Genomic DNA, 11,444 nt, shown 5'->3' on the forward strand with positions numbered 1-11,444 from the left:
CCGACAATCGGAGTGACAAATCCTAATCTCGAAATATGCCAACCCAACAAGTACCTTCGGAGACACATGTAGAGCACCTTTATAATCACCCAGTTACGTTGTGACGTTTGGTAGCTCACAAAGTGTTCCTCCGGTAAACGAGAGTTGCATAATCTCATAGTCATAGGAACATGTCTAAGTCATGAAGAAAGCAATAGCAACATACTAAACGATCGAGTGCTAAGCTAACAGAATGGTTCAAGTCAATCACATTATTCTCCTAATGATGTGATCCCGTTAATCAAATGACAACTCATGTCTATGGCTAGGAAACATAACCATCTTTGATCAACGAGCTAGTCAAGTAGAGGCATACTAGTGACACTCTGTTTATCTATGTATTCACACAAGTATTATGTTTCCGGTTAATACAATTCTAGCATGAATAATAAACATTTATCATGATATAAGGAAATAAATAATAACTTTATTATTGCCTCTAGGGCATATTTCCTTCAGTCTCCCACTTGCACTAGAGTCAATAATCTAGATCACATCGCCATGTGATTTAACATCAATAGTTCACATCGCCATGTGATTAACACCCATAGTTCACATCATCATGTGACCAACACCCAAAGGGTTTACTAGAGTCAATAATCTAGTTCACATCGCTATGTGATTAACACCCAAAGAGTACTAAGGTGTGATCATGTTTTGCTTGTGAGAGAAGTTTAGTCAACGGGTCTGCCACATTCAGATCCGTATGTATTTTGCAAATTTCTATGTCAACAATGCTCTGCACGGAGCTACTCTAGCTAATTGCTCCCACTTTCAATATGCATCCAGATTGAGATTTAGAGTCATCTAGATCAGTGTCAAAACTTGCATCGACGTAACCCTTTACGACGAACCTTTTGTCACCTCCATAATCGAGAAACATATCCTTATTCCACTAAGTATAATTTTGACCGCTCTCCAGTAATCTACTCCTAGATAACTATTGTACTCCCTTGCCAAAATCAGTGTAGGGTATACAATAGATCTGGTACATAGCATGGCATACTTTATAGAACCTATGGCTGAGGCATAGGGAATGACTTTCATTCTCTTTCTATCTTCTGCCGTGGTCGGGCTTTGAGTCTTACTCAATTTCACACCTTGTAACACAGGCAAGAACTCTTTCTTTGACTGTTCCATTTTGAACTACTTCAAAATCTTGTCAAGGTATGTACTCATTGAAAAAACTTATCAAGCGTCTTGATCTATCTCTATAGATCTTGATGCTCAATATGTAAGTAGCTTCACCGAGGTCTTTCTTTGAAAAACTCCTTTCAAACACTCCTTTATGCTTTGCAGAATAATTCTACATTATTTCCGATCAACAATATGTCATTCACATATACTTATCAGAAATGCTGTAGTGCTCCCACTCACTTTCTTGTAAATACAGGCTTTTCCAAAAGTCTGTACAAAACCAAATGCTTTGATCACACTATCAAAGCGTTTATTCCAACTCCGAGAGGCTTGCACCAGCCCATAAATGGATCGCTGGAGCTTGCACACTTTGTTAGCTCCCTTTGGATCAACAAAACCTTCTGGTTGCATCATATACAACTCTTCTTTAATAAATCCATTAAGGAATGCAATTTTGTTTATCCATTTGCCAGATTTCATAAAATGCAGCAATTGCTAACATGCTTCGGACAAACTTAAGCATAGATACGAGTGAGAAACTCTCATCGTAGTCAACACCTTGAACTTGTCGAAAACCTTTTGCGACAATTCTAGCTTTGTAGACAGTAACATTACCGTCAGCGTCAGTCTTCTTCTTGAAGATCCATTTATTCTCAATTTCTTGCCGATCATTGGGCAAGTCAACCAAAGTCCACACTTTGTTCTCATACATGGATCCCATCTTAGATTTCATGGCCTCAAGCCATTTTGCAGAATCTGGGCTCACCATCGCTTCTTCATAGTTCGTAGGTTCGTCATGGTCTAGTAACATAACCTCCAGAACAGGATTACCGTACCACTCTGGTGCGGATCTTACTCTGGTTGACCTACGAGGTTCAGTAACAACTTGATCTGAAGTTCCATGATCATCATCATTAACTTCCTCACTAATTGGTGTAGGCATCACAGGAACAGATTTCTGTGATGAGCTACTTTCCAATAAGGGAGCAAGTACAGTTACCTCATCAAGTTCTACTTTCCTCCCACTCACTTCTTTTGAGAGAAACTCCTTCTCTAGAAAGGATCCATTCTTAGCAACGAATGTCTTGCCTTCGGATCTGTGATAGAAGGTGTACCCAACAGTCTCCTTTGGGTATCCTATGAAGACACATTTCTCCGATTTGGGTTCGAGCTTATCAGGTTGAAGCTTTTTCACATAAGCATCGCAGCCCCAAACTTTAAGAAACGACAACTTTGGTTTCTTGCCAAACCACAGTTCATAAGACGTCGTCTCAACGGATTTCGATGGTGACCTATTTAACGTGAATGCAGCCGTCTCTAAAGCATAACCCCAAAACGATAGCGTTAAATCAGTAAGAGACATCATAGATCGCACCATATCTAGTAAAGTACGATTACGACGTTCGGACACACCATTACGCTGTGGTGTTCCAGGTGGCGTGAGTAGCGAAACTATTTCACATTGTTTTAACTGAAGTCCAAACTCGTAACTCAAATATTCTCCTCTACGATCAGATTTTAGAAACTTTATTTTCTTGTTACGATGATTCTCCACTTCACTCTGAAATTCTTTGAACTTTTCAAATGTTTCAGACTTATGTTTCATCAAGTAGATATACCCATATCTGCTCAAATCATCTGTGAAGGTCAGAAAATAACGATACCCGCCGCGAGCCTCAACACTCATCGGACCGCATACATCAGTATGTATTATTTCCAATAAGTCAGTTGCTCACTCCATTGTTCCGAAGAACAGAGTTTTAGTCATCTTGCCCATAAGGCATGGTTCGCAAGCATCAAGTGATTCATAATCAAGTGATTCCAAAATCCCATTAGCATGGAGTTTCTTCATGCGCTTTACACCAATATGACCTAAACGGCAGTGCCACAAATAAGTTGCACTATCATTATTAACTTTGCATTTTTTGGCTTCAATATTATGAATATGTGTATCACTACGATCGAGATCGAACAAACCATTTTCATTGGTGTGTATGACCATAGAAGGTTTTATTCATGTAAACAGAACAACAATTGTTCTCTAAATTAAATGAATAACCGTATTCATGTTCAACGCAAACACCAAATAACACTTATTTAGGTTCAACACTAATCTCAAAAGTATAGGGAGTCTGCGATGATGATCATATCAATCTTGGAACCACTTCCAACACACATCGTCACTTCACCCTTAACTAGTCTCTGTTTATTCTGCAACTCCTGTTTCGAGTTACTACTCTTAGCAACTGAACCAGTATCAAATGCCGAGGGGTTGCTATGAACACTAGTAAAATACACATCAATAATCTGTATATCAAATATACCATTGTTCACTTTGCCATCCTTCTTATCCGCCAAATACTTGGGGCAGTTCCGCTTCCAGTGACCAGTCCCTTTGCAGTAAAAGCACTTAGTCTCAGGCTCAGGTACAGACTTGGGCTTCTTCACTTGAGTAGCAACTTGCTTGCCGTTTTTCTTGAAGTTCCCCTTCTTCCCTTTGCCCTTTTTTTGAAACTAGTGGTCTTGTCAACCATCAACACTTGATGTTTTTCTTGATTTCTACCTTCGTCGATTTCAGCATCACGAAGAGCCTGGGAATCGTTTCCGTTATCCCTTGCATATTATAGTTCATCACGAAGTTCTAGTAACTTGGTGATAGAGACTAGAGAACTCTGTCAATCACTATCTTATCTGGAAGATTAACTCCCACTTGATTCAAGTGATTGTGGTACTCAGACATTCTGAGCACATGCTCACTAGCTGAGCAATTCTCCTCCATCTTGTAGGCAAAATATTGTCAGAGGTCAAATACCTCTCGACACGGGCATGAGTATGAAATACCAATTTCAACTCTTGGAACATCTTATATGCTCCGTGGTGTTTCAAAACATTTTTGAAGTCCTGGTTCTAAGCCGTAAAGCATGGTGCACTAAACTATCACGTAGTCATCATACCGAGCTTTTGTCAAACGTTCATAACGTCTGCATCTGCTCCTGCAATAGGTCTGTCACCTAGCGGTGCATCAATGACATAATTCTTCTGTGCAGCAATGAGGATAGACCTCAAATCACGGACCAAGTCCGCATCATTGCTACTATCATTTTTCAACTTATTTTTCTCTAGGAACATATCAAAATATAAACGGGGAGCAACAACGCGAGCTATTGATCTACAACATAGATATGCTAATACTATCAGGACTAAGTTCATGATAAATTAAAGTTTAATGAATCATATTACTTAAGAACTCCCACTTAGATAGACATCCCTCTAGTCATCTAAATGATCACGTGATCCAAATCAACTAAACCATGTCTGATCATCACGTGAGATGGAGTAGTTTTCAATGGTGAACATCACTATGTTGATCATATCTACTATATGATTCACGCTCGACCTTTCGGTCTCAGTGTTCCGAGGCCATATCTGCATATGCTAGGCTCGTCAAGTTTAACCTGAGTATTCCGCGTGTGCAACTGTTTTGCACCCGTTGTATTTGAACGTAGAGCCTATCACACCTGATCATCACGTGGTGTCTCAGCACGAAGAACTTTCGCAACGGTGCATACTCAGGGAGAACACTTATACCTTGAAATTTAGTGAGAGATCATCTTATAATGCCACCGTCGATCTAAGCAAAATAAGATGTATAAAAGATAAACATCACATGCAATCAAAATATGTGACATGATATGGCCATCATCATCTTGTGCCTTTGATCTCCATCTCCAGAGCATCATCATGATCTCCATCGTCACCGGCATGACACCATGATCTCCGTCATCTTGATCTATATCACTGTGTTGTCACATGGTCGTCTCGCCAACTATTGCTCTTGCAACTATTGCTATCGCATAGCGATAAAGTAAAGCAATTATTTGGCGCTTGCATCTTATGCAATAAAGAGATAACCACAAGGCTTCTGCCAGTCGCCGATAACTTCAACAAAACATGATCATCTATACAACAACTTATATCTCATCACATCTTGACCATATCACATCACAACATGCCCTGCAAAAACAAGTTAGACGTCCTCTACTTTGTTGTTGCAAGTTTTACGTGGCTGCTACGGGCTGAGCAAGAACCGTTCTTACCTACGCATCAAAACCACAACGATAGTTCGTCAAGTTAGTGCTGTTTTAACCTTCGCAAGGACCGGGCATAGCCACACTCGGTTCAACTAAAGTTGGAGAAACTGACACCCGCAAGCCACCTGTGTGGAAAGCACGTCGGTAGAACCAGTCTCGCGTAAGCGTACGCGTAATGTCGGTCCGGGCCGCTTCATCCAACAATACCGCCGAACCAAAGTATGACATGCTGGTAAGCAGTATGACTTATATCGCCCACAACTCACTTGTGTTCTACTTGTGCATATAACATCAACGCATAAAACCAGGCTCTGATACCACTGTTGGGGAACGTAGTAATTTCAAAAAAATCCTACGCACACACAGGATCATGGTGATGCATAGCAACGAGAGGGGAGAGTGTTGTCCACGTACCCTCGTAGACCGAAAGCGGAAGCGTTAGCACAACGCGGTTGATGTAGTCGTACGTCTTCACGATCCGACCGATCAAGTACCGAACGCACGGCACCTCCGAGTTCAGCACACGTTTAGCTCGATGACGTCCCTCGAACTCCGATACAGCCGAGCTTTGAGGGAGAGTTCCGTCAGCACGACGGCGTGGTGACGACGATGATGTTCTATTGACGCGGGGCTTCGCCTAAGCGCCGCTACGATATTATCGAGGTGGATTATGGTGGAGGGGGCACCGCACACGGCTAAGAGATCAAGAGATCAATTGTTGTGTCTCTAGGGTGCCCCTGCCCCCGTATATAAAGGATCAAGGGGGGAGGTGCGGCCGGCCAGGAGGGGCGCGCCAGGTGGAGTCCTACTCCCTGCCTTTTCCTAGTTGGATTAGGAGTGGAGGGTGAAAGAGGAGGGAGAGAGGAAGGAAAGGGGGGGCGCCGCCCCCCTCTCCTTGTCCTATTCGGACTAGGGGGGAGGGGCGCGCGGCCCTGCCCTGGCCGCCTCTCCTCTTCTCCACAAAGGCCCACTATGCCCCATTAAGCCCCCGGGGGGTTCCGGTAACCCCTCGGTACTCTGGTAAAATCCCGATTTCACCCGGAACACTTCCGATATCCAAATATAGGCTTCCAATATATCAATCTTTATGTCTCGACCATTTTGAGACTCCTCGTCATGTCTATGATCACATCCGGGACTCCGAGCTACCTTCGGTACATCAAAACATATAAACTCATAATATAACTATCATCGAAACGTTAAGCATGCGGACCCTACGGGTTCGAAAACTATGTAGACATGACCGAGACATGTCTCCCGTCAATAACCAATAGCGGAACCTGGATGCTCATATTGGCTCCCACATATTCTACGAAGATCTTTATCGGTCAGCATAACAACATACGTTGTTCCCTTTGTCATCGGTTTGTTACTTTCCCGAGATTCGATCGTCGGTATCTCAATACCTAGTTCAATCTCGTTACCGGCAAGTCTCTTTACTCGTTCCGTAATACATCATCCCACAACTAACTCATTAGTTGCAATGCTTGCAAGGCTTAAGTGATGTGCATTACCGAGAGGGCCCAGAGATACCTCTCCGACAATCGGAGTGACAAATCCTAATCTCGAAATACGCCAACCCAACAAGTACCTTCGGAGAAACCTTTAGAGCACCTTTACAATCACCCAGTTACGTTGTGACGTTTGGTAGCACACAAAGTGTTCCTCCGGTAAACGGGAATTGCATAATCTCATAGTCATAGGAACATGTATAAGTCATGAAGAAAGCAATAGCAACATAGTAAACGATCGAGTGCTAAGCTAACGGAATGGGTCAAGTCAATCACATCATTCTTCTAATGATGTGATCCCGTTAATCAAATGACAACTCATGTCTATGGCTAGGAAACATAACCATCTTTGATCAACGAGCTAGTCAAGTAGAGGCATACTAGTGACACTCTGTTTATCTATGTATTCACACAAGTATTATGTTTCCGGTTAATACAATTCTAGCATGAATAATAAACATTTATCATGATATAAGGAAATAAATAATAACTTTATTATTGCCTCTAGGGCATATTTCCTTCAGCTTCGCGGCTTCTCCCAGGAGCAAGGTGTCGACTTCGACGAGACGTTCAGCCCGGTTGTCAAACCGGCGACGGTCCGCGTCATCCTCTCCCTCGCACTCTCCCTTCAATGGGAGACTCGCCAGCTCAACGTCAAGAACGCTTTCCTCCACGGCAAGCTCGCCGAGGTCGTCTACTGTCGACAACCCACGGGCTTCATTGACTCCACCCGCCCCGAGCACATCTGTCGGTTGAACCGTTCGCTATACGGTCTCAAGCAGGCTCCTCACGAGTGGTACCAGCGCTTCGCGACCTTCATCACCTCGACCAGCTTCACATGTTCTCGCTCGGACACCTTGCTGTTCGTTCTTCAGTGTACGGAGGGCACGGCCTTCCTCCTTCTCTACGTGGACGACATTGTCCTCACCGCTTCCTCGCCGCGCCTACTCGATAGGATCACGACCTCTCTCCGCTCCGAGTTCGCCCTGGCAGACATGGGCAGCCTTCACTACTTCCTCGGCATCGCGGTCACCTGCGACCCCTCTGGCATGCATCTCTCGCAAGCCAAGTATGCGGCGGAGATTCTGGACAAAGCCGGCATGACTGCCTGCAAGTCCGCGACGACGCTGGTCGACACGTCACCGAAGCTTGCCGCCAACGCCGGTGCTCCCGTCACCGACCCGACTGAGTACCGGAGTCTCGCCGGGGCTCTTCAGTACCTCACCTTCAATCGCCCTGACATCGCGTACGCCATTCAGCAGGTGTGTCTTCATATGCACGACCCTCGCGCGCAGCACTTGGCGGCCATCAAGCGCATCTTGCACTACATTAAGGGCACGCTTTCTTATGGTCTCTAGCTTCACTCGTCATCGCCGGACTCCATGGTCACCAACACCGACGCCGACTGGGCCGGCTGCCCCGACACTCGACGCTCTACGTTGGGTTTTTGCGTCTACCTCGGTGACAACCTCGTCTCCTGGTCTTCGAAGCGGCAACACACGGTATCTCGTTCTAGTGCTGAGGCTGAGTACCGTGCTGTGGCTAACGCCGTCGCTGCGGCTAGTTGGATTCGCCAACTCCTCCACGAGCTTCATCGACCATCTCCTCCCGCCCCGGTTATGTCCTGTGACAATGTTAGCGCCGTCTACATGTCCACGAACCCCGTCCAACATCAGCGCACCAAACACATCGAGATCGACCTCCACTTCGTTCGCGATCGTGTTGCCATGGGCCAGGTCCGCGTGCTCCATGTACCCTTGTCTCGCCAGTTCGCCGACATCTTGACGAAGGGTCTTCCATCACCGTTGTTTCTGGACTTTCGGTCCAGTCTCAATGTCCGTCCTCCTCCCGTTGTGACTGCGGGGGAGTGTTAGACAGATATGATTGTGGAGTTTCCGTTTTTGTTGTGATCTCCACAATATTCGATAGTTATGACATTGATTATAATAGTTATGGCTATGATTGTAATCTTGTCTATTTATAGACGTGGAATGGAATGGCCCAAGCGTGGTCAATCTTCTTACAGTATGATCGATGTCTACATATGTAGTTTATTGTATTTTTTTTCATTGTTCTGTTTTTCGTATGTGTGTGTTGAACTCAATCTATGGCTTGTAGGGTGACGAAACCCTGCCGTTTAGACTAACTAATTTGTATATCTAGGAAGGACGGTAGAAACTTCACATGATTAAAGCGTGGAGGCTACTTCCAACAACAAAAAATTATGGAGACTGCGTGTTTTTTTTTTTTGCGGGGTTTCCTGTTCAACAAATCTAGAGTTACATTAAAGTGGAGTAATGAATTAAAAGAGAATTCGACATGAAGTACATGGCACTGCATGCACTAGTATATAGGCGGTGTATTGTTTTTCGGCAGCCGGTAGATATTCTTTTGGCAGAACGGCCGATGTTAATATGTTTCTTGAAGTCCCCTAAAAATATGTGTTCCTCGAAAAAAAAAGATATAGTCATGTAGTAATAATTTTCGAAGGAGATACGCTAGCGGTTTGTCCAAAAATGAAAATCAGTGCTGCTTTTTTAGCAGCTGCTACTGTAGCGTGTACTCCTCTACTAGAGTGCAGGGCATGGGCGCCGCCCGTGGGTTGCCCACCCTGACGTACGCGAGCAGGTAAAAACCCAAACGGGCACCAACACCAAGCCTGTCGCTGCCGCACGCGCAGGCGCAGCGGACAGCGGTCCGCGCACGGTCCTGCCCCTGCGCCCTCGTCCCCTCCGCTATATATGCCATCCCCGGCACCGGCCACTCAAAATCCCCAGACTTTCCAAGCCCAAAATCCCACCTCTCTCCGATCCCCCCTTCTTCCTCCTCTAGTTTCGTTTCTTGCGGCCGAGGGGATCGTCGATCGATCCATGGCAACAATGGGCGTGGGCGGAGCTGTGAAGATGATCTGCGGGACGAAGGTGGAGCGGGTGGTGGGCACGGGCAAGGCGCCCGGCGCGTGCCCATCCTGCGGCGGCCCCGTGGTTGCCACCGACGTGGAGAGCGAGCGGCGCATCCTGTGCCTCCCGCTGTGCCTCAAGAGCAAGCGCAAGTACTCCTGCACCAGGTGCTTCCGCCGCCTCGTCACCGTCTACAGCTAGCTCGAGCTTCTTCTAGTACCGATCCATCCATGGATCTATCGATCGACTAGCGACGTACGGAGGCAACCAGATAATCCGCTCGAGTTCTTTGGTTCTTCTCGGCCCTAGAGTAGCTTGCGAGCCTGGCTAATGTAATGTAATGGTGACTCTGTGTTGATTCTTCTGGTTTCTAGGGAGTACTCCTAGTAGCTAAATCTAAGCTAATTTGGTGGGCGTGCATCGCGTGAAGCGCTGCAAAACTGGCACTCTGCTGTATCTTGCAGTAAGCTCCCTGTCAATGGTGGCGGGGCACCTCCGCTTTAATGCACCGGCCAGTATTGGAAATTTGTAGTAATGCGCTTCCTTCATTAAGATGGTAATTAACGTACTGATGGGACCATCATGGACACGCAGATACGCAAAAGTACACTGGCCCGTCTCGATCAATCGATCCCCAAAGCCTCGATCACTGCAGTGATGCACAGCCACGGAATCACTGTCGCTGCATGTATTGTGCTGATCACTACAGTAGTAGCAGCCACAAATCGACGGTGACGCCAGGCTTTGGCCGGTGTGCATGCTCCCACAAGCCACAGCAGCCGGCCGGCCGTCCGTCCGTTGGCTACCTGTTCCTTTCGCGGGCATATCACGTACTCCCTCCGTTCGGAATTACTTGTCGCAGAAATGAATGTATCTAGATGTATTTTAGTTCTAGATACATTCATATCCGAGACAAGTAATTCTGAACGGAGGGAGGGAGTACGACGTACGAGCAAGATCCCCACAATTCGACGGGCGGACGCGTCGATCTGCACGGCTGCACCTTACGCCAGCTTCACCGCACGACCCCATCCCGTCCGGTCTCGTCCATTTGAGATAAAAAGGACAAACCAAACGGCATAGCGCGCGGCGGCCTGGACCCATCTGGTCCGTTTAGCGTCCGGGCTGACCCATTTGAAGCGTAAACATGCGCCGGGCTTGGGTCGCGGCGGACAGCAAACGGACGAGATGCTCGTCCGCGTCAGGGCCGCGTGGCAGGCGGCCACCTACCTCCCACCCGCCAACATCAATGCGCACGCGCGGCCGGCCTCACCTGTCATCCGCCCAGGCGATGGGTCGCGGTCCTTCTTAAATGGGGAGGCCGTGGACCGCTCGTCGTCCACACTCCCCACTCCAGCCCGCTGCCTCCTCGAAACCCGACACCCCCAAACCCTAGCCTCTCCCCGTCCTCGAACTCGCCGGTCGGCCGCCTCGCAGCCATGGGGCTATGGAACCACGACCGCAAGGGGAACCACGACCGCGAGGCTGACTCCTCCTCGGGACGCCGCCGCGGCTCCGTGAAAGAGGAGGCCGCATCGCCACCGCGTCGGGCCCCACGCCTGCCCCATTCACCATCGGCCCTAGGGCCGCCGGCGAGCGCGACCGGCAGAACATCAATGTGGATGTATGCCGGTGCTATTGGGAGACGAGGACGCCGGTCCCGTGGAGCGACGTCCACCTCCCCAACAACTGGCACCTCTCCGCCGACCGGGTCCCGATCCCGCCGGTCCCGATGAGCGGCCGTGCGTGCCGCGAGGAGATCGAGC

The 11,444-nt window shown here is 47.3% G+C and overlaps 1 protein-coding gene across 1 annotated transcript; it reads left to right on the forward strand.

Annotated features, from left to right (window-relative positions):
• Positions 1-9,455: 9,455 nt before the first annotated feature.
• LOC109750980 (uncharacterized) lies at positions 9,456-10,246 on the forward strand. Its single transcript, XM_020309899.4, has one exon. It carries the CDS (start codon positions 9,520-9,522, stop codon positions 9,877-9,879), a length of 360 nt encoding a protein of 119 aa, XP_020165488.2. The 5' UTR covers positions 9,456-9,519; the 3' UTR covers positions 9,880-10,246.
• Positions 10,247-11,444: the final 1,198 nt, after the last annotated feature.

This window comes from Aegilops tauschii, chromosome 2 (genome assembly GCF_002575655.3).
Source record: "Aegilops tauschii subsp. strangulata cultivar AL8/78 chromosome 2, Aet v6.0, whole genome shotgun sequence".
Lineage (NCBI taxonomy): Eukaryota > Viridiplantae > Streptophyta > Magnoliopsida > Poales > Poaceae > Aegilops > Aegilops tauschii.

Bases quoted from the DNA above. Each gene is read 5' to 3' on its own strand.
- LOC109750980 (XM_020309899.4), top strand. From the start codon at position 9,520: ATGCCATCCCCGGCACCGGCCACTCAAAATCCCCAGACTTTCCAAGCC.